This window comes from Colobus angolensis, unplaced genomic scaffold (assembly GCF_000951035.1).
Source record: "Colobus angolensis palliatus isolate OR3802 unplaced genomic scaffold, Cang.pa_1.0 Scaffold3, whole genome shotgun sequence".
Taxonomy (NCBI): Eukaryota; Metazoa; Chordata; class Mammalia; order Primates; family Cercopithecidae; genus Colobus; species Colobus angolensis.
The window spans coordinates 12,300,378-12,325,647 of NW_012116265.1; the positions used below are offsets into that span (position 1 = coordinate 12,300,378).

Here is a 25,270-nt window from a genome sequence, read left to right on the forward strand (position 1 = left end):
CCCAATTTAAGAAATCAAATACATATATATATATAAACTTTTCTGTCAGTAATACAGCTGTGAAAATGGATCCTTACCAATATTTGTGATACATTCTGGGTTTAAATCCTAGCTTTGCCACTTACTGCTTGTGTGACCTTGAGAAACTTAGCCAGGCCAAGCCTTAGTTTCCTTAACTGGAAAAGAGTCATTAATAATAGCAGCTTATATCAGGACATTGTTGTAAAGATGGGACAAGATAATGCATTTTTAGGCCTCGACACAGTACTGTATAGAGTAAGTACTCACAGGATATTAGTTATAGTTATGAATATTCTCTCTTTAAAATACAATTTGAGAATGATAGAGTGTTAATCCTAGTATAGTAAACAAATTTAAGTTTAGAGTTTTGTTTTTTTTTTTAAATTTGTAGAGCTTAGAAAGATTTTATTGGCCGGGCGCGGTGGCTCAAGCCTGTAATCCCAGCACTTTGGGAGGCTGAGACGGGCGGATCACGAGGTCAGGAGATCGAGACCATCCTGGCTAACACGGTGAAACCCCGTCTCTACTAAAAATACAAAAAAACTAGCCGGGCGAGGTGGCGGGCGCCTGTAGTCCCAGCTACTCCGGAGGCTGAGGCAGGAGAATGGCGTAAAACCCGGGAGGCGGAGCTTGCAGTGAGCTGAGATCCGGCCACTGCACTCCAGTCCGGGCGACAGAGCGAGACTCCGCCTAAAAAAAAAAAAAAAAAAAGAAAGATTTTATTTTGATTTTAAGAGGTATTTTCTTGGTCTGAAACTTTTTTCTGGGGAATCAGAATCTCAGACCCAGTTTTAATCTTGCTAAAAAGGGTGAGAAGGCATGATAAAAAGTTTCTATGGAAGTGGTGTTTACCTGCCAGGTATTTTGTTTTATTGGAAATGTGTGAGAACAACGTAGGGTTTGAGACTACATAAGTGTATTTCCTAGCTTCCAAATATTTTTAAGGTCTTTGTAAATAACTTTTTATCAGTCCCAAATTAATAAATTTGTGGAAACAGAAGCAGAAAGGTTTTACAATGTTGCTGTGGTCATTCAGAGAATTTGTGGCAGAGAAGATCCCAGAAACTAGCCTCTTGCCCCTTACCTGAGGCGAGCTTCTATCTGTGCCAGGTAAACAGAAAAGTACTTCCTCCAGGGAAGCACATAATCAGGATTAACAATGTGTATGCTGGTAACTTTTTGCCTTTTTTTACAAAGCTGTATTAAGAGTCATTAAGCTTTGAACTGTAATCTAGAGGTTCATTATTGACTCCTTACAATCAAGCTTCCAGTTTAACTGTTCTACTTCATTCCACAAATGCTTGTCACTTTCTAATATGGTTTGACTGTGTCCCTACCCAAATCTCATCTTGAATTCCCACGTGTTATAGGAGGGACTTGGTGGGAGGTAATTGAATCATGGGGACAAGTCTTTCCCATGCTGTTCTCATGATAGGGAATAAGTCTCATGAGATCTAATGGTTTTATAAAGAGGAGTTTGCCCTGCACAAGCTCTCTCTCTTTGTCTGCTGCCATCCGTGTAAGATGTGACTTGCTCCTCCTTCCCTTCTGCCACGATTGTGAGGCTTCCCCAGCCATGTGGAACTGTAAGTCCAATTAAACCTTTTTCTTTTGTAAATTGCCCAGTCTTGGCTATGTCTTTGTATGAAAACAGACTAATACACTTTTCTTCTGTGTAATGGCACTGAGCACTAGAAATGCTGCCAGGAAGGGCATGATCCATCCCTCCATAAGCTAAACTCTGCAAACTTTCTCAAGTCACCAGTGACCACCAAGGCCCTTTATGTCTCTCCTCAGCATTTGACACTAGAGAAAACTTCTTCTTTTTCAAAATTCCCTCTTGCCATCATGGCCTGGAGTCCTCTGGTTTTTTTCTCTCTCTCTCTGCCTGGCTCTGTCACCTGAGAGTCTAACTTCCCCCTTCCCAGCCCCGCTCCCTTATGTAGACATGCTCCAAGAGTCAGTCATCTTCTTATATCTTTTTACTTCCCCTATTGATAACCTGTTCATTCCCTTGGCTTCATACATTCTTTTTTCTTGGATGACTCTAAAATCTAACTTTTTACCTGTGATTTTTCTCTAGGCACGAAATCTACATTTTCACAGTCTTTGCATCTCAACATATCCCAAAAACTTATTTCCTATCCTGTCCCCAATTAATTGCACAGTTTAAGGGACCACTCCTAGTTTCCTTAGAGTATGTGTTGAGGTCTTCTCTGCCCTTACCTCAGCTACCATGGCAGTACTATTCTATCACCCAAGCTTAACTGCTATTTCCTATCACTGTTGTTTCTTGTATTCTGTTGAGTAAAGAACAAGCCCAAGGATTCCTATGGCTATAGGTGTTTTCTCTACTTTCATCTTTTTGCCCAGTCAAGGTTTTCTCCCAAACATTCAATATTTCTTTGCTTTTCTACCGTGTGGATGGTGATGTGGGAGGGCCTGCGCTGTTGCAGAACATGGGAGCGAATAGCTTTAGGGGCAGCGTCAGATAAGAGAACCTGGTTCATATTGCATTGTGTGTGAATGGCACCCCCTGGAGTTGTGCAACACAGTGCTGTGGAAGTGTAAGCATGCAAGGGATGGAGTGTCACTGAGTCCTTCTGGGATGCCAAAGACTTGAGTGGCAGGAACAAGTTGAGGGGAGTTGGCAGTTCAACCCGGAAGGAAAGTTTGAGTTTTACAAAAGAGGAAGGGGGAAATAGTTTTTCCTCTGCGTCATCTACCTGGGGGAATAAAACCCTGTGTTTTTCTAGACAAATCTGCATTGAGCTGACTTCATTGTAGAGCTACCCACCAAGCCTGAGATTTGTGGCCTGGAGCTCTGTTTTCCTGTAATCCTTGTTGTTCTTGGTATAGAGAGTATTGGCAGGAGCTCTAAACATAAAGGTTTTGTGTGCCTGCAGCTATACTGATAAATTAGGATTAAACCACTCTCATGTCACAACTGGACTCCCTTGAATATGGTTTTCCTATGGTCCAAAGAGGTTGGTCATAGCTCTGGTCACAGTGCTGCCTCCTGTTGACTGAAATGGCCCAGATGACTTGGCCACACCAGCAGTAGGACACCTTGGCTGATACTTACAACAGCAGTGTCCTCTGTTCAGGGGCCTGTGTAGCACCCAGACAGGCAGGTTGCCACCTTCCACTGCACAGGCTGTGTGGTACACACTCTTCGTGAGCATGGCTCACATAGATGACCATGGGAATGGGCCCTGAAGTTGTCCACTCTGGTGACCCTGCCTCTGGTACCTTCTCTCACTACTCATTTCCAGGCCAACCGATGTATCGCATTGAGCCAGCTAGGCTCTTTCCTGTCTTGGGCTGAAGCTCACACCGCTGCTTCCCTTTTGTCCCCAAATTTCTAAGGTCTCCTCCTCCTTTGCACTTTCACTTCCTGAATGCCATGACCACAGGAATGAAATCAGCAAGTTCTTGTTCTCTCTCTTGACCAGACTAACTCCTCCCAACCTTTATGGGTAGAAATAACGATGGTAATAGATAGCATTGACTGAGCGCTTATTATTCATGAAAAAGTTTACTTGCAGCATCTTACAGAATCTCTGAGGTAGATAATACTAGATGAAACTCAGGCTTAGAGCATTTCAGAGACAGATGTTCCATGACTAGAGTTAGCAATGGGGGACTTGGCCTGCTGCCTGAAGAGCTTGTGCTCTGAGGGTATGCTAGGCATCCTCCTATGACTCAGGTTAGATACAGCCTCTTCCAGGAAGCCGCCCTGGTCTCCCCACACCCTGCCCCTGACCTTTTATCATGCTCCTTAGTATCCTGTGCTGTCATGCGAGCTCAGGGCCTCTCAGAGGTGGTGGAGAGAGAGCTATGTTCCTTGCTTTTTCTGAGTTCCCAGAATATTAAAAACTGAAGAAGCTCCAAGACAGGATTAGAAAAATATTACGATTTTTTTGGATATATTTTCTTCTCTGATTTGACAAAATTAAAACCTTAAATTTATAACCGTATACATAGAAACCCACAATTAATATAATTTTGCTATGTGCAAGGCAGCTATAGGAGTTACAGTATAATTTTTTATTTTATTTTATTTTTTTTTGAGATGGAGTCTCACTTTGTTGCCAGGCTGGAGTGCAGTGGTGCAATCTTGGCTCACTGCCACCTCCGCCTCCCGGGTTCAAACAATTCTCCCGCCTCAGCCTCCCGAGTAGCTGGGACTACAGGTGCACACCATCACACCCAGCTAATTTGTGTATGTTTAGTAGAGACGGGGTTTCACCATGTTGGCCAGGATGGTCTCGGTCTCTTGACCTCATGATCCACCTGCCTTGGCCTCCCAAAGTGCTGGGATTACAGGCGTGAGCCAACGTGCCTGGCCACAAAAGATATTTATTGAACTGTGTATGCAGAATAACCTGATACTGGGACATGAATTTAAGGTTGTAGGAGGCACATCTCGTATCAGTCCTTTTGGTGTAATACTTGAAGTCCTTTGTGAGTATGCGATCATTGGCTAATTGGCCTTTCTGGAATCTGGATTTTTTTTTTATCCCTAACATCTAGCAGAGGGTCAGGGCTCGGCACATTGGGGGCTCTTAATTCGTCTTGGTTGATTGAATGAATGAGTCAGTGAATTGTCTGTGAATAGTCTCAGACATCAGAACGATTTTAGTTAGAATCTCAGACTACTCTTTACTACTCTGACCTTGAGCACGATACTTAATCTCTCTGGCCTCAGCTTTTGTCATCTCTGAAATGCTGGTGTTATTAATGGTGCCTACCTCATAAGGCTGATAAGAGGAACAAAGGAGGTAATGTACCTCATCTATAGGATGGCAAAAGTAGACTGTCATGAACAGTGCTTGGGTCCAGGGCAGGGGTGGTAGGAGACAGGTCATGGGCATCATTGTTAGCAAAGCGAGAGCCACTCCAGCTGCTCCTTTCTCTGTGCCTTCGTGTCCCCAGCCAGCTATGGAGAAGAAGGATTAGTGATCCTAGGATTGTCTCCAAAGCACCTGACTTTGTTCCCAGGGCCCTTAGCCCCTTTCCACATTCTGCCACTTGATGGGCAACAATGAGCATATCTTACCTTTTAAATAACACTCTGCAGTCCAGCAAGCATCCTCACCCACATCAGTCCAACAAGCATCCTCACCCACATCAGTCCAACAAGCATCCTCACCCACATCAGTCCAACAAGCATCCTCACCCACATCAGTCCAGCAAGCATCGTCACCCACATCAGTCCACTAGGCATTCTCACTCACATTATTAAATAAAGTAATAATCTCATTACCTCAATAATTTACATTATCTCATTTATAATTATTATCTCATTTAATAATTACTCTTTTAATCAATATTAAATGGCCTGTGGTGTCAGGAAATTCCTACTCTTGTTATATCATTCCTGGCACCTTCTCCTCCCCTAATGGCAGAGTTATCATGGAGGATATTTGTTCTTGTATTTACTGAGTTCTTTGGCAACATCTTCATTTTTTTTTCACATCTAGTATTTAAGGAATCTCATAGAGAAAAGCCTCATTTCAAACTTTTCTGTTTCCAAGTGGCCAGATAGAGAGTGGGCTGCTTGGTCCAGGACCTCTAACTCATGCATGCCCTTGTATTGAAAAGCAGGGCACAGCAGCACTCCCTATCTGGGACTCCACCATCTTTTCTGTCCATTTGGAGTCACAGGGTTCTAAAGCTTGGATGGAGCTTTTAAGTGTGAGCATCCACATTGCTCTGGCATGTGAGAGCATTGGCCACTTCTTTTCTTTTGCTACAGATTCTCCCTGGATAACTGGATCCATTCTGTCTGATGATCATGTCCTAACTTGTGTCTCGAGCCTCAAGCTTCAAACTCAAAAGTCCATGCGTCTAGTTGACATCTCTCTTGGATGTCTAATGAGCATCCCAAATGTATCGTATTTAAAGAGAAATGCTTACTTTACTCCCAAATCCTAACTCTTTCTCTCTACTCCGATCAATGGCACTATCACCCGCCCTGTTCTCCGCTAGAATTCCTTGCCCTCCCTCCCATGTGACATTCATCAGTAAGTCCTGAAGACCCTGCCTCTAAAATATATCTCAGATGACATGTCTTTCTCTTTGTCTTCACTGTTTCATCCAGACTCTGGCCATCATCACCTTTTTTTTTCTTAATACAAAAATAAACCACTTTATTCTCAGTGTTGCTAATACTTTAAATTACAACAGTAAGAAAGCTTTTAATGTTTGATTAAATGTTGCTAACATTTTAAATTACAACAGTAAGAAAGCCTTTTTTTCACATGTGCAACAGATTTGTTTATTTATTTATTTTTTGAAACGGAATCTCTCTTGTCGCCCAGGCTGGAATGCAATGGCGTGATCTCTGCTCGCTGCAACCTCCACCTCCTGGGTTCAAGCAGTTCTCCTGCATCAGCCTCCCAAGTAGCTGGGATTACAGATGAATGCCACCACGCCGGGCTAATTTCTTTGTATTTTTAATAGAGATGAAGTTTTACCATGTTGGCCAGGCTGGTCCCGAACACCTGACCACTTGATCTGCCCGCCTCAGCTTCCCAAAGTGCTGAGATGACAGGCGTGAGCCATCACACCCGGCCAACAGATTTATTTTTTAAAGGAATGGATTTTGAGAGAAAACAATGTGAGGCAGAGTATGGAATAGAAAATAAATACAAATGTAGGCTATTTTGCTAATTGTTTTATAACCACAACAAATTAGTACAGAGAATGCCCTGTACAAAACACAATAAAGGTTCAAACATCGAGGTGTTCCCTTAGCAAGGCTGAAAATTTCAGTCTCTGTTATTTGGAATTTAGGCTGCAGTCCTTGTTTTTGGATAGACCACTGGTGGGTGGCACAGTCCATGCTTTTAACCAGATTTAAACAGAAGAATGGCCACTTTGCCCAGGTAGAAATGAAGTGTTTGGTTTCATGTGTCGGGTAACTACCGAAGTTCCTCCCCACAATGCAATGTCGGGTGGGGTTGTACATCTTGTCACATTTCTTCTTGATATGAGCCACAATGTTCTTCTCTTTGTTGTATTTCTCCAGCGCCTGAGTAGCACACTCCACCGAGTTCTGTTGCATCTCTTCCGACATGTCCGCATTTTTGATCGCGGCCTTTTGGTCACACATGGTTACCCATGGAGAAGGGGGCTAGCCGACTGCAGCGGTCTCCTGGGGAGGTGCTAGCATCGCCCGGCTGGAGCTGCCATCGCTACCGAAGCTGTGGTGCATCTAAGAAGAAAGCTTTTAATGTTTGACAGGAAGTTTTAAAGGTCACAAAACAATCATATTTTCCCCTTTGCGAAGACTGCTTTGCATAGTTTCAGCTTGCATGGTCATTTAATTTTTTTTTAATTTTTAAAATTCTGTTAAATTACAACTATAAAATGGATCATCTTAACCATTTTTAAGAGTAGGGTTCAGTGGCATTACGTCCTTTCACATTGTTCTGCAACTATTGCCACATCCATCTCCAGAACTCTTTTTATCTTGCAAAACTGAATCTTCGTACCTGTTAAACACTAACTCCTCTGCCTCCCCGGGCCCCTGGCAACCACCATTCTACTTTCTATTCTGTTAATGTGACTATTCTAAGTGCTTCATATAAGTGGAATCGTATAGTATTTGTCATTTTGTAACTGGCTTATTTCACTTAGCATGATGTCCTCAAGGTTCATTCATGTTGTAGCATGTATCAGAACTTGCTTTCTTTTTAAGGCTGAATAATGTTCCATTGCATGTCTGTACTACATTTTGCTTATCCATCCCATTCATCATCGGACACCTAGGTTGTTTCGGGCCACCGTCATCTCTTCTCTCAACTGTTTTGACAGCCTCCTGATCGTTTGCTTTAATTCCAGCCTTTCCCTTTCCATCCTCTTCTTTGCTGAGTTTCGAAAACGGCAAAGCAAATTTTGTTGCTCCTCTTTAAACTTCTTCAGTGACTTCTCATCGTGCTTGGAATAAAAGGTAAACATCTTCGTCTGAATCACAAGGCCTCGTAGTTCTAAAAACTCATGACCTTTACAACCTCTCATGCCTCTTGCCTACTCTATTCCCAGGTCAAGTTTTTTCTGGGTTTGTTTATTTGTTTTTCTCATCTCAGACTCTTTGTGTCTTTGGTTCCCTTTACCTTGAATCCTCTTCACTTTTCATCCCATGGTGGTTGGCTTCTTCTTATCTTTGAGATGATAGTTAAGTGTCACCTCTTCAGAGACATCTTCTGTCACTCTATGTATAAGATTCCTTGTTATTCCTTGTCTTCATTCTATTTATTTGTAGGTCTTTTGTTTTTGATTGACTTGTTTCCTACTTCCTTTTCCCTCATGATGTAAGCCCCTTGAAGGCACGGTCTATGTCTATCTCATTTAGTTTTTTTTTTTTTTTTTTTGAGACAGAGTTTCGCTCCTTTTGCAAAGCCTTGCCAGGCTGGAGTGCAATGGTGTGATCTCAGCTCACTGCATCCTCTGCCTCCCAAGTTCAAGCAATTCTCCTGCCTCACCCTCTGGAGTAACTGGGATTACAGGCATGTGCCACCACACCTAGCTAATTTTTGTATTTTTAGTAGAGGCAGGGTTTCACCATGTTGGTTAGGCTGGTCTCGAACTCCTGACCTCAGATGATTCACCTGCCTTGGCCTCCCAGATTGCTGGGATTACAGGCGTGAGCCACTGCACCTGGCCCTCATTTACTTTTGTACCCTGAACATCCAGCTGATATTTAATAACCACTTGTTGAATGAATGAATAAATATCCTATTTAAGGAAAGAGTGTGAGAGAAGATGCCACAGTCGAGTCTACTTTTCCTTTCCTTCCTTTTTTCCTCACTCTCCCCTCATCCCACCTCCAAAACATTCTAAAATGTTAACATCCCTCACAGTTAAGAAGAATCACTGGTGTGTAATGATCACTCCTGCTCCGGAAAACTGTCTGAATTGCCTCCTGATGTAGAGGCCTCCTGATGTAGACAGGGAGCATACCCCAAAATTTTCCTTAACTTTCTCCACTAAAAATGATCACTTTTCCAGCCTTGCCCCATGTCTCTGAAAAGGCAACCTAATTTTGCAGTGGTCTAAATAAGCAAGGCAGGAAAAAAGAAATTAAACCTGGAGAGAGAATACCCAAGTAGTATGTTTCAAAGTGTGACATGTAATTTTGTATTTTCTGCTGTTTTGCATTGCCTTTGTTTATTCTCTATTATGGATAATGGTTGATTTTAGTTGAAGTTAGTCCCTTATCCATATTGGGAAATTATTTAAAGAAGGCTTTGCCTAGACTCCCAAGATTTTAAACTCTGGAGTATATTCTCTCATTTTTTACTGTTATACTCCCTTTTTCTTTCACAATCTCATTGACAATCAGAGATTTTCTTGGTTTATATATTGGTTTTCTATAAGTGTTTATCACAGGACCACAAAATATGTGTTGAAACCTCACTGTTTGTTAGGTCAGAAGTCTGGCACAGTCTGAATGGGTTCCCTGCTCAGGGTACTGTGGGCAGAAATCAAGGGTTGGCCAGTGGTGGTCTCACTGGAACTCAGGGTCCCCTTCAGGCTATGGCCTATTGTTGGCAGAGTTCAGTTCCTTGTGGTTGCAGGACTGAAGCCCCCATTTAAAGAGCTCATTAATTAGATTTGGCTCACCTGGATCATCTCCCAGTCTTAAGGTCAATTAAATAGTAACCTTAATTACATCTGTAAAATCTGTTTTGCCATGCAGTATAACATAACCACAAGAGTAATACCAGGGCTCAGATATAAAGGGGTCATTTTAGGATTCTGCCTACCACATTGATCTCTTTTGTTTTTTTTTTTTTTTTGGTTAGAGTTACATTCATCTGCATGCATCAGAAAGTCTAATTCTAATAGCTTAAGCAAAAATATACTTTTTCACATAAAAAATACAGAAACAAATGATTGTTGATATCAGTTCAGTGGCTTAGTGACATCAGGACCAATGATTGTTATTCTCTTAGCCTGTCCTTCCTATGATTATTGTAGCTCCAGCTATTAAGACCATATTCAAGTTGGGAAAAAAGAGAACATGAGAAGGATCAGAGCTGCATGAACTACATCTGTCTCCTTCATTGGAATAGCAAAACAAAACCAAGATAAAAAATACTTCTTGGAACTATATTTCTCACCATATCTCCATTTATGTCTAACTAGCTAGAACTTGGTGAAGTTGCCACCTCTAGGTGAAGACAGGAAAGCAGGAATAGGAATTGTAGTGATTGGCTTAAACCAGGATGATGAGAAGAAATGGATGCTGGTGATGCAGTGAACTCTGTCAGTTATACCTCATTTCTGGAAGGCAGAATGTGCTGTCGTGGAAAGAGTGCAGAATTTATAGAGTCAGGAGGTCTGTAATTCTGTCCCAATTCTGGGAGATGGTTAGCTATGTGACCTTGATCTAGTCACAGAACCTCTCTGAGCCTGTTACTTTGTCAAGTGAGATAAATATTTTCTTTACTTATCTCAGGGTTACTGTAAAAATGAATTGAAATAACCCATGAAGTTCTTTCCATTCTGGAACTATATACTAACTATACTTTTTGCTAACTGGTAAAAAATAAGACAATTTCATTGATTCTAAGAAATATATGTGTGTGCGTCTGTGTGTGTGTGTGTGTGTGTGTATATATATATATATATTTTTTTTCTGAGACGGAGTCTCACTCTGTCGCCCAGGCTAGAGTGCAGTACCGCAATCTCGGCTCACTGCAACCTCCACCTCCTGGGTTCAAGTGATTCTCTTGCCTCAGCCTCCAAGTAGCTGGAATTATGGGTGCATCCCACCACCCTTGGCTAATTTTCGTATTTTCAGTAGAGACAAGGTTTCACCATGTTGGCCAGTCTAGTCAGAAAATCCTGACCTCAAATGATCCACCCTCCTCAGCCTTCCAAAGTGCTAGGATTACAGGCATGAGCCACTGCACCCAGCCTTAAAAAATATTTTATCTTCTCTGAAATTAGATTAATTGTAAAATGCATCTAATTTATGTATGGCTGTAAAATACAGATAAGAAATTATCCACATCAGCTCCCCACTGTCACACAGGTAAAATATTAGTATTCTCATTTCAAAAAAATACGAAGGAGAGTTAAACCAAGATGAATGTACCAAGATGGAGTAAGTCAATATCTTCTGAGAGTTCAAGGAACTGGTAAATGTTTTGCAAACTTTAAAGCCTGACCTCCTACCAGAGCCATTCACTAATGTAATACACTGCTCAGGTACCTGGGGATGTCAGTCAAGGTCACTGCCTCAGGAATGCACCAAAGATCAGAGGCAATGCCTAACCAGTTTTTCAAGCCAAGTGTAACTTAGATTCTTGACTCTGAATGTGGGGCCATTGAATTGTTAGATAGCAGAGCCATCGGGATTGATTATTTTGAAGGAAAATCACACAATAGAGTATTTTGTAATTGTAACCTTGGGATATACCTATATGTATGTATGTACATAAATGTGGTATGTACATAAATGTATGTGTTTATGTATATGCGTGTATACACACATATACACATACCCATACACACAAGTAATGTGACTTTAGAGAAAGGAAGGCACCTAGGGTTAGGAGATTATGCTGTGTGTGATTATAAGACAAAAGAGGAGGGAGTTCACTTATGGAGAATCATAGATAGATGCTAACTGTGGTTATAATATGACATTTGTTCCTTTTGGACTTCTTTCTCATACATGTTTGATTTGAGGCTGAGGTGTTCATTCTGTTTCCCAGTTTCCAATGGAAATTGGAAGAAGATTGGGTGGTCTCCTTTTGTTTTTTAAAAATAAAATATTTAAATGAAAGAATGAAATTTTTTATAAGTTGAAATAATAAGAGCAAACAACCAGGATCACTCAACTCATTTTCTCTTTTAGGAGCATCAGGGTACCTGTTAGTTAAGTGTGTGTGTGTGTGTGTGTGTGTGTGTGTGTGTGTGTGTTCTTCAGTGAACTCTGTTCAGGTTTTCTTAATGAGAATTCAGGCCCCTCATCAAGGAAAAGAATGTGAAAGAAGGAAAGGGAAGAGAAGCAGTGTTCAAGTCCTTAATCTGATTTAGTCTTTCTCACAGTGTAATGGGGCCTTCCAGGCTTCTCTTTGATCTAGCAAATTATGAAACAAGCAGCAGGGTTATTTCAGCCTTCTAATTCAGCTTCTATGGCTCCTGTAGCCCACTGTGACACAGATATCAGTGTATAAAAGCTTGATATTGTCTTGTGTCATTGTGCTATGCACAATTCTGAGTGCATAGTAGATAGATGCTTAATAAGGTAGCTGAATATCTTGCTTTAGAAGAACACTGTAAAGAAATATATAGAATCAATGTAGTCTGTTTTTCCCATTCTTCCTTTCTTTGTAGCTTTTGATTTGATCTTTAGTTGCTTGTCCTTGATTAAGAGAAAACTGAGGCCTTACTTGTGGGTTTGGAGTGGACACCAGGATCTAGTTGAAGATGTTTCTGCATAAACTCCAAACAGATGGCTGGACAGGGGTTGCCAGTAGTCTCAAACCCAAAAAGTGGATGTGGAGATTTTCAAAGATGCTGCCTAGCTGAATACCTATGAAAAACAGGTAGACAGGGAAGATGACCAAAGATTTAACAACCCCTTTTGGACCACCAACCAGGCACAAGTAATATTTTTGTATTATATAGCATAGCTAACCTAACAAAATAAATAATTTTCCCAGCTCTGGAGCAATGAAATTAATCTATATGGCTGAGTGAAACCTTCCTTTTATTCTCAGATGATTTATAAAATTTCTAATTAATTTTCAGGACATTAGTATGAAATGACCTGTATTTTAGATGCCTGAACTAGTCTCTTTTTAAAAGTGAGCACAAGTCAGAAAGTAATGTTCCAGAGGAGGACTTCCAGTTCTGGTTATAATTGGTAACTAGCCATTCTGCAGCGAACAACCACAAAACAACAACATCTATGAGACAACTATTTTCAGGCTTCGGTCAACAGGCAGCGCAAGATTTTCTATCCTGAGGTGAGCCCGACACTCACCTTGGCTGTTTTCCAGGGAAGAGTTTCCTGACTGCAGCATAGTCAGCTGGAGTCTAAGCCAAGCACAGCAGTCCTGCTGAGCTAAGAAAACAGAGATCAGAGTTTGGGGCAATTGAAGCAGCTGGAATCTGCAGGACAGAGCACCAGAGGGCAGAGAGTTGGGGAGCAGAGAGCATGGGGATGGGGAGAGAGGAGCAGAAGTATGTCTGGGTGTACCCAGAGAACCCTTGGCCAGTTTAGAGTGCACAGGTGCATACTGAAACCATACAGAGCTTAATAGAGTGGCTGCTGGAGGATTGAGAATGGGACAGAGATACTGGACATCAGGCAGTAGTGGGGGACATTGGTGGTCCCGCCCAGCTACAGTGGAAAGAGCTCATTGATGTCTTATTAACATCTCAAGCATCCAACCAAAATATAGAAAGCCTGTGTCTTAGGGGTAAGGACTATGTTCTTAAGGAGGGTCTGTACATTTTTTTCTATAAAGGGCCAGTAGTTATTATTGACCAGTAATTATTTTAGTCCCTGTGAACCATACAGTATCTGTCACAGCTACTCAACTCTGCTATTGTAGATCAAAAGCAACCATAGACCATATGTAAACGAATGAGCGTGGCTGGTAAATATACTAATAATACAACTTTATTTACCAAAAAAGGCAGAGGGCCAGACTTAGGCTGTGGCTGTAGTTTGCCAGCCCATGCTCTAGAGTAAGATTTACTTTAAACTTACCCTAGCAAAGCCTAGAACCAAGCCCTTTGTATTAGTCAGGGTTCTCTAAAGCGACGGAATTAATAGGATAGATGTATATATGAAGGGGAGTTTATTAAGGAGTATTGATCACAACATGAAGTCCCATAATAGGCTGTCTTCAAGCTGAGGAGGAAGGAATCCAATCCTTCAAGCTGAGGAGGAAGGAATCCAATCTGAGTCTCAAAACCTCAAAAGTAGGGAAGCCGACAGTGCAGCCTTCAATCCATGGCCAAAGGCCCAGGAGCTCCTGGCAAAGCACTGGTGTAAGTCCAAGAGTCCAAAAGCTGAAGAACTTGGAGTCTGATGTTTGAGGGCAGAAAGCATCCAGCATGGGAGAAAGATGAAGGCCAGAAGACTCAGCAAGTCTGGTCATTCCACTTGCTTTTGTCTCCTTTATTCTGGCCACACTGGCAGCTGATTAGATGGTGCCCACCTAGATTGAGAGTGGGTCTGCCTCTCCCCGTCCACTGACTCAAATGTTAATCTCCTTTGGCAACAGCCTTAAAGACATACCTGGGAACAATACTTTGCATCCTTCAGTCCAATCAAGTGAACAATCAATATTAACCATCATACCCTGTCAAGATCTGCAGGGGAGACAGAGTTTAGAAATTGAGTCCTATAGCAATTAGAGGGCCTTGGGAAACAAATTAATCCAATGAAGTAAAAGACCAAGCTTTATACAAGCTCTAGGTGAGTAGCTCTTGGTCAAACTGCCTGCTGGAACAAAAATCAGTACTCTGCAGAGGAAAGTCAAATCCAGAAGGTCTTCGGTGTATCACCAACAATTATTAGGTGTGCAAGAAAGCAAAAAAAAAAAAAAAAAAAAGCCAAACAAACAAAAAATACCTTAGGAAAGTATTACCCATAGTCAAGCAAAAAACAAAAACAAAAACAAACAAACAAAAGTCAATAGTAACTAATCCCAGGTGGTCCAAAGGTTGGATTTAGCAGACAAAGTCTTTAAAGCAACCATTATAAATATGTTGAAAGAACTAAAGGAAAATATTGTCACAATGAGTGAATATATAAGGCATTGCAGCAGAGAAATAGAAACTACAAAAGAACATTCTAGAGTGGAAAAGCTGAATAACTAAGATACAAAATTCACAGGATAAGCTTATGGGTGAATGGAGGTGAGAAGAGAAAGAGTCAGTGAACGCAAGGACAGACTAACAGAAGAGATGGAAAAGGGGCAGAAAAACACATTTGGAGAAATACTGACTCAATTTTTCCAAGTTTAATGAAAAAACTGACAAACAGATTCAAGAAACTCCACTAACTTTGAGTAAAATGAGTTCACAGAAAACTACATCTAAATGCAGTTGCTGAAAATGAAAGGTAAAGAGAAAATCTTGAAAGCCATTAGAGGAAAAAAGACACATTATATAAGCATGAGTAATTACATATAATCAACTGCTCCTTAGAAACATTCAGACCAAAAGGCAAAATACTGAAAGAAAAATTCTGTGTCTTGTGAAAAGTAGCCTTCAAAATCAAGGATGAAATAAAAGATGGACTGCTTTAGAGCAATGCCGTCCAATAGGAATATACCGTGAGGCCAGGTGCAGTAACTTGTGCCTGTAGTCTCAGCACTTTGGGAGGCTGAAGCAGGTGAATTGCTTGAGCCCAGGAGTTTGAGACCAGCCTGGGCAACATAGTGAGACCCTGTCTCTATGGAAACATTTTTAAAAATTAGCTGGGTGTGATGGTGTGCACGTATAGACCCAGCTACTCAGGAGGCTGAGGTGGGAGGATCATGTGAGCCTGCAGAGGTTGAGGCTGTAGTGAGCTGTGATAGTGCCCTGGTACTCCAGCCTGAGCAAGAGTGAGATCCTGTCTCAGTTAAAAAAGGAAGAAATATAGCATGGACTATTTATGTATGATTTTAAATTTTTTAGTAGTTTCATTTTAAAACATTAAAAGTGTCAGGTGAAAATAATTTTAACAGTATGTTTTACTTAAGCTAATACATCCAAGATACCATTTTAACATGAAAGCAGTATAAAATTATTAGATATTTTACACATTTTTATACTCTTCAAAATCTGGTGTACATTTTACACTTAAGTGAACAACTCATTCGGATTAGCCACGTATCAGTAGTCCCTACGTCTAGTGTCTACTGTATTGGAATTGGATGATATAATTTTAGATCAAAGAGAAGGGGGAATGAACATATTTCCCTATATGCAGATTTCCTCTGAAACTGTTTTACACAGAGTGTTTAAATTAATCTTCCTAAAACATTTACTAACATCTCAGAAGAGCTGAAGAGGCTACCTACTGTATATTAAGGCAAATTCATTCATTCATTCATTCATTTGTTCATTCAGCTGTTTACCCAACAAACATTTACTAAGAGCCATACTGTATTCTAAGAGTTAAAGACATCAAGAAGCAAAAGATCAAGTCCCTTTCCTCATATAGCCACATTAGCAAATAATTTCGTTATAATTTGGTAAATGAGTGTAGGTTAAGATAGTATCAGCATTCAGAAGATATGGGGGATAAAGGACCAGTGGGAAGTATGGTACTTTACTTATTGGAAGTTGAGGAGTACCACCATAGATCAGAGTTCTTGATTGCAAGCAACAAATTAATTTTGGCTAATATAAGCAGGAAAGAAGTCTATTGAAAGGTATGAAAGAGCTCATTGGATTGCCAGATGACTGTCAAACGTGGCTTGGAAAATAGGTAGGAGCCACAGGACCTAGCCAGCAGTGAACAGAGCCAGAGTCACACCATGGGTCTGATTAGGATGCCGCACTTGTCACCATTTTCACAGAATTAGGTTGTGCCTGCTTCTGGGCTTGCGTCAAGTTTCCATTGTTCGCATGCGATGCCACTCTTGCATGTGTTCAAGGCCCTTGTACCTTTTAGCATTCCCTCAATATTCTAGCAGCCGTTGACAAAGCCTGGATTAATTACCAGGAGGGATGGAAAGATAATATTTTTTTCTCAAAAAAGAAAGGATTTGGGGTATTGAGCAGACAAAAACAATGAGCATGCACATTATAAAGGTTTTATAGCAAAATAATTTGTGTTCTTTATCTTTGCATTCAGTGATTGCCACTTGGCATAAATACTTGTTGAACCAAGCCTGAGACAATGATTGAGCTAAGACTTGAAGGTGAGCAGGAGCTCATGAAATAAAAATGTCGGGAAAATGTATCCTAAAGATAATATTTAATAATGTATTAAATTAATATATGAACAAGTGATCAAATAGGACAAAGTATATTCAAAAACACAGTATTTCAAATAACTCAGTTCATCAGGAATATAGGGTTCACAAGGGGAGAGAATGACACATGAGATTAGAGAGGTGGATCAGGGCCGGATTCACAAAGTGCCTGCATTTATACAACAATTTTTATTGAGCTTCTAACATGTGCCAGGCACTGTGCTCAATGCTGAGGGTGTAGCACGCAACCCCTGCTCCCAGGAATCCTTTGTTCATTTCTCATACCTCACTTTATCCTGTGAGGAGCCTTTAAGGAGCTGGAAGCAGAGCTGTGGCATAGCCATTTTCAGGTTTTAGGAAGATCACTCCAGCATGATAGGTTGGATAGCAGGTTGGAGCAGGTGATACTGAAGGCAGGGATTATAACTGTCTGCATGAGAGATGATGAGGGGCTGAGCTAAGGCATTGGCAATGGGAATGGAGAGGGTAGGCTCCAGAGCTCAAACTCGTTCTGAAACTTGGAGCTCCTTTTCCAGGGCACTTGACACCCTCTTCAGATGAGCAGAGTGTATCTCACTGTGGGCTAGACGTGCCATTCCTGCTCCCCCTTCCTAAGTGCCTGTGCCCCACAGCTCTTTTGCTCAGATCCCTCCTTTCCAGCTTAGGGTACAGTTCAAGACCACCTATGGCTCAAGCTCTCAGAAGTCTCTTAACACTCTTACTTGCTGCTGTCCTACTTTTGGTGACTAACTGCCAGAATAGGTTAGAGAGCAGAGGTTATTGTTTTAGGTTGCTGTCGTATCTCCCTGCAGTTGACAGCTGCTTGAGGGCAGAGATGCTGTTTTGTTCTTGCTTGCACCCTCAGGCCCTAGAATGGGCAGAAACAGTACATGTGCCTGAAGACTCTCACCCCCAGCTTTGTGGAACACACCAGAGGTACTGATGGCTGAAAAATTCCATCACCACGCTCCTGTCCAGCACTGTCTGAGGAAGGCTAATCTCCCTTAAGCACACTTCTTGAGTCACTCTCTGTTTTTAAACCTCCCACAGCTTCTCATTTCCCCTTGAACTCTTCTTAGCTTCTATGGTCAATCAATCCTTTCACTCCATATTCCCCTAGTGGATACCTCTGCTGTCATCAGACAGAGGCTTATTCAGACAGAAACACACCTCGTTAAGGTCTGCTTCTGATTCTTACTGTCACTTACGGTGATCCCGTCCAGAGGCTTCCCTCGCTGATCCCGCTGTTGGTCCAGAATCAAGGACATCCTTCAGATCTCAGAAACCCACCCAGTCCCATATGGTTCCAGCTCTCAGAGATATCCCTGCAGCTAAATTGTGGCACTCCCAGCATGTCCTTTAGCTGGGGCAGTTATTCTGGACTTGTATTTTCTGTTCTCTGGATCCTTTTCTCCTCAGCTGTGTTGGGAGCTGCTTGAGGGTTGCTGTCTCAGGGGTAACTGGTACATTTCCAGACATGTCTCACAAAGGCAATTAGAGGACTGTCATAAGACAACACTACTTCTGTGACCCCCATCTTATCAGACAATTGCATTCTCCCTTCTGCAAATTTTTGCATATAAGCAATGCTGAGAAAGAAGTAGCTCTCTGAAATGGCAACTCCAAGACTTCATTGAAACTTTTAACATCTGTTGGTCAGTCCTCCTGCTGATACTGAGTCACCACTCATTTTTGGTGATTCAAAACCTCATTTTATGATTCACATTCTAAAAATGGGGTGAGGTTTTTACCAAGAAACTAATTCCAGTATGAACTTAACCTCACAATTATTGTGTTCTTCTGTGGGTTTCCAGCTGCTAGCACAGCACTTTTCAAGGTCTAATTTCTTATGGCTTATTGGTATGGCTCTTCTATGGCAAATACCTAAAATCCATTTTATGGATTTATAGTATAGAATATGATAGGGGGTTCCATGTGATCAATTTGTTCCACCAGTCTTCATTGGGACCAGTCATTATCTGTCACCAGCCCATGTCTAGTCTGGGACATGTGAAGGAAAGATAGATAAAGTTTTGGGGCTCTTTTTTCGTTCATACATGCTGAGGAATGGTCTCGGTTCCTTGGCCAGAATGCACCTATATCTATAATGAAGAGGATTTAGAATCTGCCTTCTGGGCACTGTAGCTGAGCACCTGACTTTACTTAGCATCTAGAACTTCTTGAACAATGACTGAAACCAGAATCTGCAAATGACAGAAATGGAGTGGTTTCCTGAAATCTGCATTCTAGTCCCAGGACTTCTACGAACAAGTTATGCAACCTTGGGCGAGTCATTTAACAACAGCAGCAGTGCTGGCGGTAGCTAACATTCATAAAGGGTTTGGAATGGAGCCTGGGGCAAAGTAAGCCCTCTGTAAGGTCACCTACTGTTTTCATTGTCATTGTCACAGAGGGTTTATTACATCCAGTCCTGAGTACTTGGCGTACATTATCTCATTTAATCCTCAGAATTATGGATTGAGTTTTTTAATTCTTGCTGTACAAGGGTAAACTGAAGCTTAAAGAGGTTGAGTTATGAGTGCAAGACTGTGAAGGACTCCAAGACTGTATAGGACTCAAATCCAAACAACCTAACTCCTGGGCCCATGATCACAATCTATTGGTGCACCTGATTTCCTTGGGCCTCAATTTTCTCATAACACCTGAAATTGTTGATCTTTAAAACCTTCCAGTTTAAAATGTTTAAATATTTTCCCCTTACCTTCACCTTCCTCCCCTATTCCCTTCCCTACCCCACTTATCCATGACGTTTGCTGGGTTGGTCATCACAGGATCGGCAGGATGTTTTCCCTGTTGAGTGATGACACTGCATGTGTCAGCATAGGGACTTGTGTGTGTGTGTGTGTGTGTGTGTGTGTGTGTTTGTTTGTGTTTGTTTTTGAGGCTGCAGTGGGGCTGGTTTACATGCTGCTGTCGTTGAGAGAGGAGGAATCTGACTCTTCAATTTTACTGTCTTATCTTGGCCCACAGCCATTACCACATTGAGTGACACACATTTGACAGGGCTTGAGAAAGGCATCATAGGCAGAAGCCAGTGGGAATCAGCTCTTTGTGCTTGTGGACCCTGCGCTGCTGTCTGGTAAGATCTGGTTTGGGAGACCTGCTTTCTGCATATTTCTGGCCTTGTGGTTGGCAAGGATCTTAGGAGAGGGACTTGGAGAAGAGGCTTCTGGGCTTTCCATCCTTTATATAGCTTGGGGTGTGCTGGCAAACTTTCACATGGGGAGTTTCCCAGACATTTCATTACAGTTCCATTGTAATTGATATTTGTAAAGTACTTAAGTTGGGTGATAGTCTATGTATACTGTATTCTGTTGTACCTTTTTGTGACTGTGACCCCAGGGTTAGAGTGTTTTGGCTGCAGAAGACCTGGACTCAAGGGTTGGATCTATCACTTCTTGGAGTGATAGGAGTGACCTTACACATGGAACATCGAACACACCTGCTTGTTATGGCTTCAACTTGATTATTCTTTGGGTGAGACCTTATTATGAAAAAAGGTCAGTTAGCCACTGTGCTGAGATTTGTGAGCTCTTCCACTTAGGAGCCTAGAGGAAGCATTTTAAGAACCTTAGAGTACCAAAAGGGCCTGGAAACACTAAAAGTGTTAGGTAAGTCTCTTAATTTTTCTCAGCCCAAATTTCTTTATCCATAGAAGAATTAGAGTACTACATGTCCTACTTAACAAAGTCGTTATTGAATCAAGTGAAGTATGGTATGAAAATGTGTTTCTGAAAATTATAAATTCTGTATAAACATTAGTGGTTTTTAGAAAGCATCGTGTGCCAAAACTAATTGTTTTAAATAACAAAAAAGCAAAAGCTGTTAATGTTTCTACTGATTTTCCCACGTAGAGATTATTTACTGCAGATGATAACCTATAGTAAAATTTCCTAAAGTTTTCATCGTGCACCAGTTGGAAGGCTGTGAGTTAAGTTGTTCTAGAAACTATTTGAATATTGTGTATATTCAGTTAATAAGAACTGATATTCAAGGTATATAGTAGCTCTTTTGTGGAAGCACATTAGTTTTGGATAAATTCAGATTTTATTAATTCATTGTTAGATCAAGAGCTAGGTTCAGGTTGTAAAAAGATATTATCACCATAAACAAAATTATGTCAATTAAGAATCTTTCTATATTCCTAGAACAGAATTGCAGTGTGAGCAAAGGCTAGACCGTTGCAACTAATTTAAATAGGCCTAGATGGAAAATGTTTCTCTAACTCACATTTTTCACTAGCACAGATATTCCCTGTTCTCTTACTACAAATGAATAAGATCACTTCATTTCTGTTTTTCGTGATTGATAAACGATGCTTGGAGATACCATCTGGAGATTGTTGGGTTTCTGCCAGAGATTTAAATCAGACCCTCAAAGAGTTACCTGCCTAAGGCAAGAAACTGGACTAATTTAATAGAAAAAGAACATGCTTTTATTTTGCCAGCTGGTACAAGAAAGTGAAAGCGTTTTGAAAAGTTTTAATATTTGTTTTGCAATGATAGTATTATAGATGACAATATTTCTAAAATACAATAATTAGGGAAATTAGAGAATCTAATTGCTGAAATTTGTGTAATTATTTACAAGTGTGATATGAAGACTTATCTAGAAACCTTGATGCTAAAGACAGACATTTCAGTATAAAAGGTGAGGGCATGACAGGAACAGAGTGAAGTTAGGCAAGTTGGAAACCACCCCAGGCCTTCTTGTGGGCAGCACTAAAAGCCCGAGACCTTTGTGGATTCAGTATAATGTAATGGTTATCCTTTTACATTTTTTGTTTGTTTGTTAAACAGATTTCTGCCTGGCAGATTGACCAACAGCAAGAGGGGCTGATCTGTCTACATTCTGAGTACTGCCCTTGGCAAGACACCTAGGACAGACCTCAGACCCAAGTCCACCGTACTACCATACCCCTACCCCAGCCCACCCCAGACAGTATTCTGGGGTTCACCTGAGGTCAGCAGTGTGAAGATGACCAGTGCCTTTTTAGCATGACGACTTTGGACCATGTGATTGCCACCCACCAGTCAGAATGGGTGTCCTTCAATGAAGAGCCACGCTTTCCTGCCCACTCGCAGGGTAAGGAGTGCCTTCATTTCCTAAAGCAAAGAGATTGCCAAACAACCATGTCTATTTGTTATGGCTTCTACTTGATTATTCTTTGGGTGGGATCTTAATATAGAAAAAAGAGTCAGTTTCTTACTTTCTTTCTTGAGATCTTAGAATCCTAAGTGGAAGAATTTACACACTGAAGAAGCATCTTGGAACCTTAGGGCCCTAAAAAGAAGCTTGGAAACACCAAGGGTATTGGCTCTTTTCTCCCAAGAAACAAAAACCTAATATTTACCAAGTGCTTTACTTTCAGCCTTTTTAAAATGTAGTTGTTAAAAGTAGTCGTTAAAAATGACAGCTCTGGAACCAGAGTGCTTGGGTTCAAAGCCCTGTTGCACCAGGAATGAATGATATGCTTTTGGGTAGATTATTTATTTAACCTCTCCAAGCATAGTTTCATTATCTGTACAGTAGGGGTAATCAGTACCTATCTCACAGGTTGTTGTGAGGCTTAAGTGAATTCATACATAAAAGTACTTAGAGCAGTGCCTGGCATATGGAAAGAGCTCAGTACGGTCATACTTGATCATAAGGGGGATGACTGTATTGACTTTAGAGAACTTGTGCTCAGGGATGAAGGTCAAGGTAGGATCCAGGAGATATTTGCAGAGACGTATCAGTTGATTCTGTTCTACTGCAGCTACCAGTGCCTACTGAAGTCATCCCACCTTCATTTGTAACACCTAGGAAGTGTGAGTCAACAGGTATGCTCTCCAATATGGTGGCCATGTGATTATTGAGCCCCTGAAATGTGACAAGTCTGAATTGGGATGTGCTGTAAGCATCAAATACCTACACTAAATTTCAAAGACCTAGTTTAAGAAAAAAATTAAATAGCTAATTAATTTTATATTTATTACATGTTGAAATTACAAATTCTCAACATATTGGGTTGAAAGGTATGTTATTAAAATACTTTCTCCTGTTGTGGTTGATTTTTTTCATGTGGCTACTAGAAAATTTAAAATTACATATAGCTCACATTTTATTTCTGTTTGACAGAGCTATAGAGGCTTTGAGTACTTGCAGATGGACCAGTTGGCTAGTGATGGGAGAAAAGATTTTTATATTAATTATTTGATTAAAAAATTTCTAAAGAAAAATTGACTTCTTTTGTTGTACAGCTGATGAATTTCAGCACATGTATAGATTTGTATATCTACCTCCATAATCAGGATATAGTTTTTGTTGTTGTTGTTGTTTTGAGATGGAGTTTCGCTCTTGTTGCCCAAGCTGGAGTCCAGTGGCGCAGTCTCAGCTCACTGCAACCTCTGCCTCCCGGGTTCAAGTGACTCTCCTGCCTCAACTTCCCAAGTAGCTGGAATTACAGGCATGTGCCACCACACCCAGCTAATTTTGTACTTTTAGTAGAGACGGGGTTTCACCGTGTTAGCCAGGATGGTCTCGATCTCCTGACCTCGTGATCCGCCCGTCTCGGCCTCCCAAAGTGCTGGGATTACAGGCTTGAGCCACCGCGCCCGGCCTAGTTTTTTTAATTTTCAATTTTTTTTGAGACGGAGTCTCGCTCTGTCGCCCAGGCTGGAGTGCAGTGGCCGGATCTCAGCTCACTGCAAGCTCCGCCTCCCGGGTTTATGCCATTCTCCTGCCTCAGCCTCCCGAGTAGCTGGGACTACAGGCGTCCGCCACGTCGCCCGGCTAGTTTTTTGTATTTTTTAGTAGAGACGGGGTTTCACCGTGTTAGCCAGGATGGTCTCGATCTCCTGACCTCGTGATCCGCCCGTCTCGGCCTCCCAAAGTGCTGGGATTACAGGCTTGAGCCACCGCGCCCGGCCTAGTTTTTTTAATTTTCAAAAAAAAAAATTTGAAGTCTGTTAAATTTTCTAGGGCCAATCAAGTGATACAGGGCTACAGGAATAGCCTCTAGGTTACATTCAGCTGGTCATTAGTGCACACGGGTTTGCACCTGGTGTCCTGTGGCTGTATATAGCGTAGACTGCAAAGAGTTTGAAATTTGAATTTGAATGTCTTCTGACAAAAGTGCTCCTGTTTAGCCACAGTCTCCACCAGTCCCTTTTGCCTTTCACTTGTCCTACTTGATGCAGGTATATTTCTTACTTGACCTCTGTAAGCACTTTCCTTTGTGACCCGCAAGCACTGGAGTAGATGCTGGGATAAGAATAGTGAAGAAGGCTCCTAGTCTCTGCCTGCCAGGGTACTGACTGGAGACATGCTGAGCTTACGGCATTTACACATGATTGGGGAAACAGTCATTTCACATGGCGTCAGATGGGTGTGGCTCTTTCTTCTCCCCACTCACTGCAGTGGCGAGTTGTGCTGGCACCCCATGGCCATCCTTAGTTTTTGCCTCCATGAGATGGCTCTGAAGAGCGGCCTTCCTCACGTGATGGTGGTGTCTGGTATCTGTTTCAGGGGGCACGGAAGAGCACCTCCCAGGACTGTCATCTTCCCCAGACCAGTCCGAGAGCTCCTCTGGGGAGAACCATGTGGCGGATGGAGGCTCTCAAGACCATTCCCACTCGGAGCAGGATGACTCCTCTGAAAAGATGGGCCTCATCTCTGAAGCAGCTTCCCCACCTGGGAGCCCTGAGCAGCCCCCACCTGACCTGGCCTCGGCCATCAGCAGCTGGGTTCAGTTTGAAGATGACACGCCCTGGGCCAGCACATCTCCACCTCGTCAGGAAACAGCTGAGACAGGTGAGGGGGTAGGAAGGGCCCGGCTTGGTTATGTGCTCAGCAGGGATGCTTTTCAGTGAGAGGTCTGTAGGGCTGCCAGGATTCCATTTCACCTGCCCCTTGCCCCTGAAGCACCAGTCGCACAGGGGAGAGCAGACAGAGTTCTTATCTCCTTTAATTCTGTGTCTGTTTTTGTTGACATAAGCATATAAAATAATTTATGTGTTTTAGGACATTTCTAGTCCTTTACTCTTGTCCCTGGCTGTTGACTTGTCTTTAAAATAATGCATATATATTTTTCTATTAGGGATTGGAATTATATTTACTCAGCCCCTAAATCGTAAGCACCTTACATATAGAAATGAATGTTTCTGCTGGGTGTGGTGGCTCACGCCTATAATTTCATCACTTTGAGAGGCCGAGATGGATGGCTCACTTGAGGTCAGGAGTTTGAGAGCCACCTGGCTAACATGGAGAAACCCCGTCTCTACTAAAAGTACAAA

At 41.7% G+C, this 25,270-nt stretch overlaps 1 protein-coding gene and 1 pseudogene across 1 annotated transcript in view; one reads left to right on the forward strand and one right to left on the reverse strand.

Annotated features, from left to right (window-relative positions):
• STON2 (stonin 2) overlaps nt 1-25,270 on the forward strand; it is a 177,211-nt gene that overhangs the window by 17,366 nt on the left and 134,575 nt on the right. Inside the window, exons 3-4 of the mRNA XM_011949465.1 lie at nt 21,794-22,079; nt 24,504-24,788. Of these exons, the coding sequence (XP_011804855.1) occupies nt 21,992-22,079; nt 24,504-24,788 (373 nt within the window). The 5' untranslated portion in view covers nt 21,794-21,991. The remainder of the gene's footprint in view (nt 1-21,793; nt 22,080-24,503; nt 24,789-25,270) is intronic.
• LOC105517091 lies at nt 6,876-7,141 on the reverse strand (annotated as a pseudogene).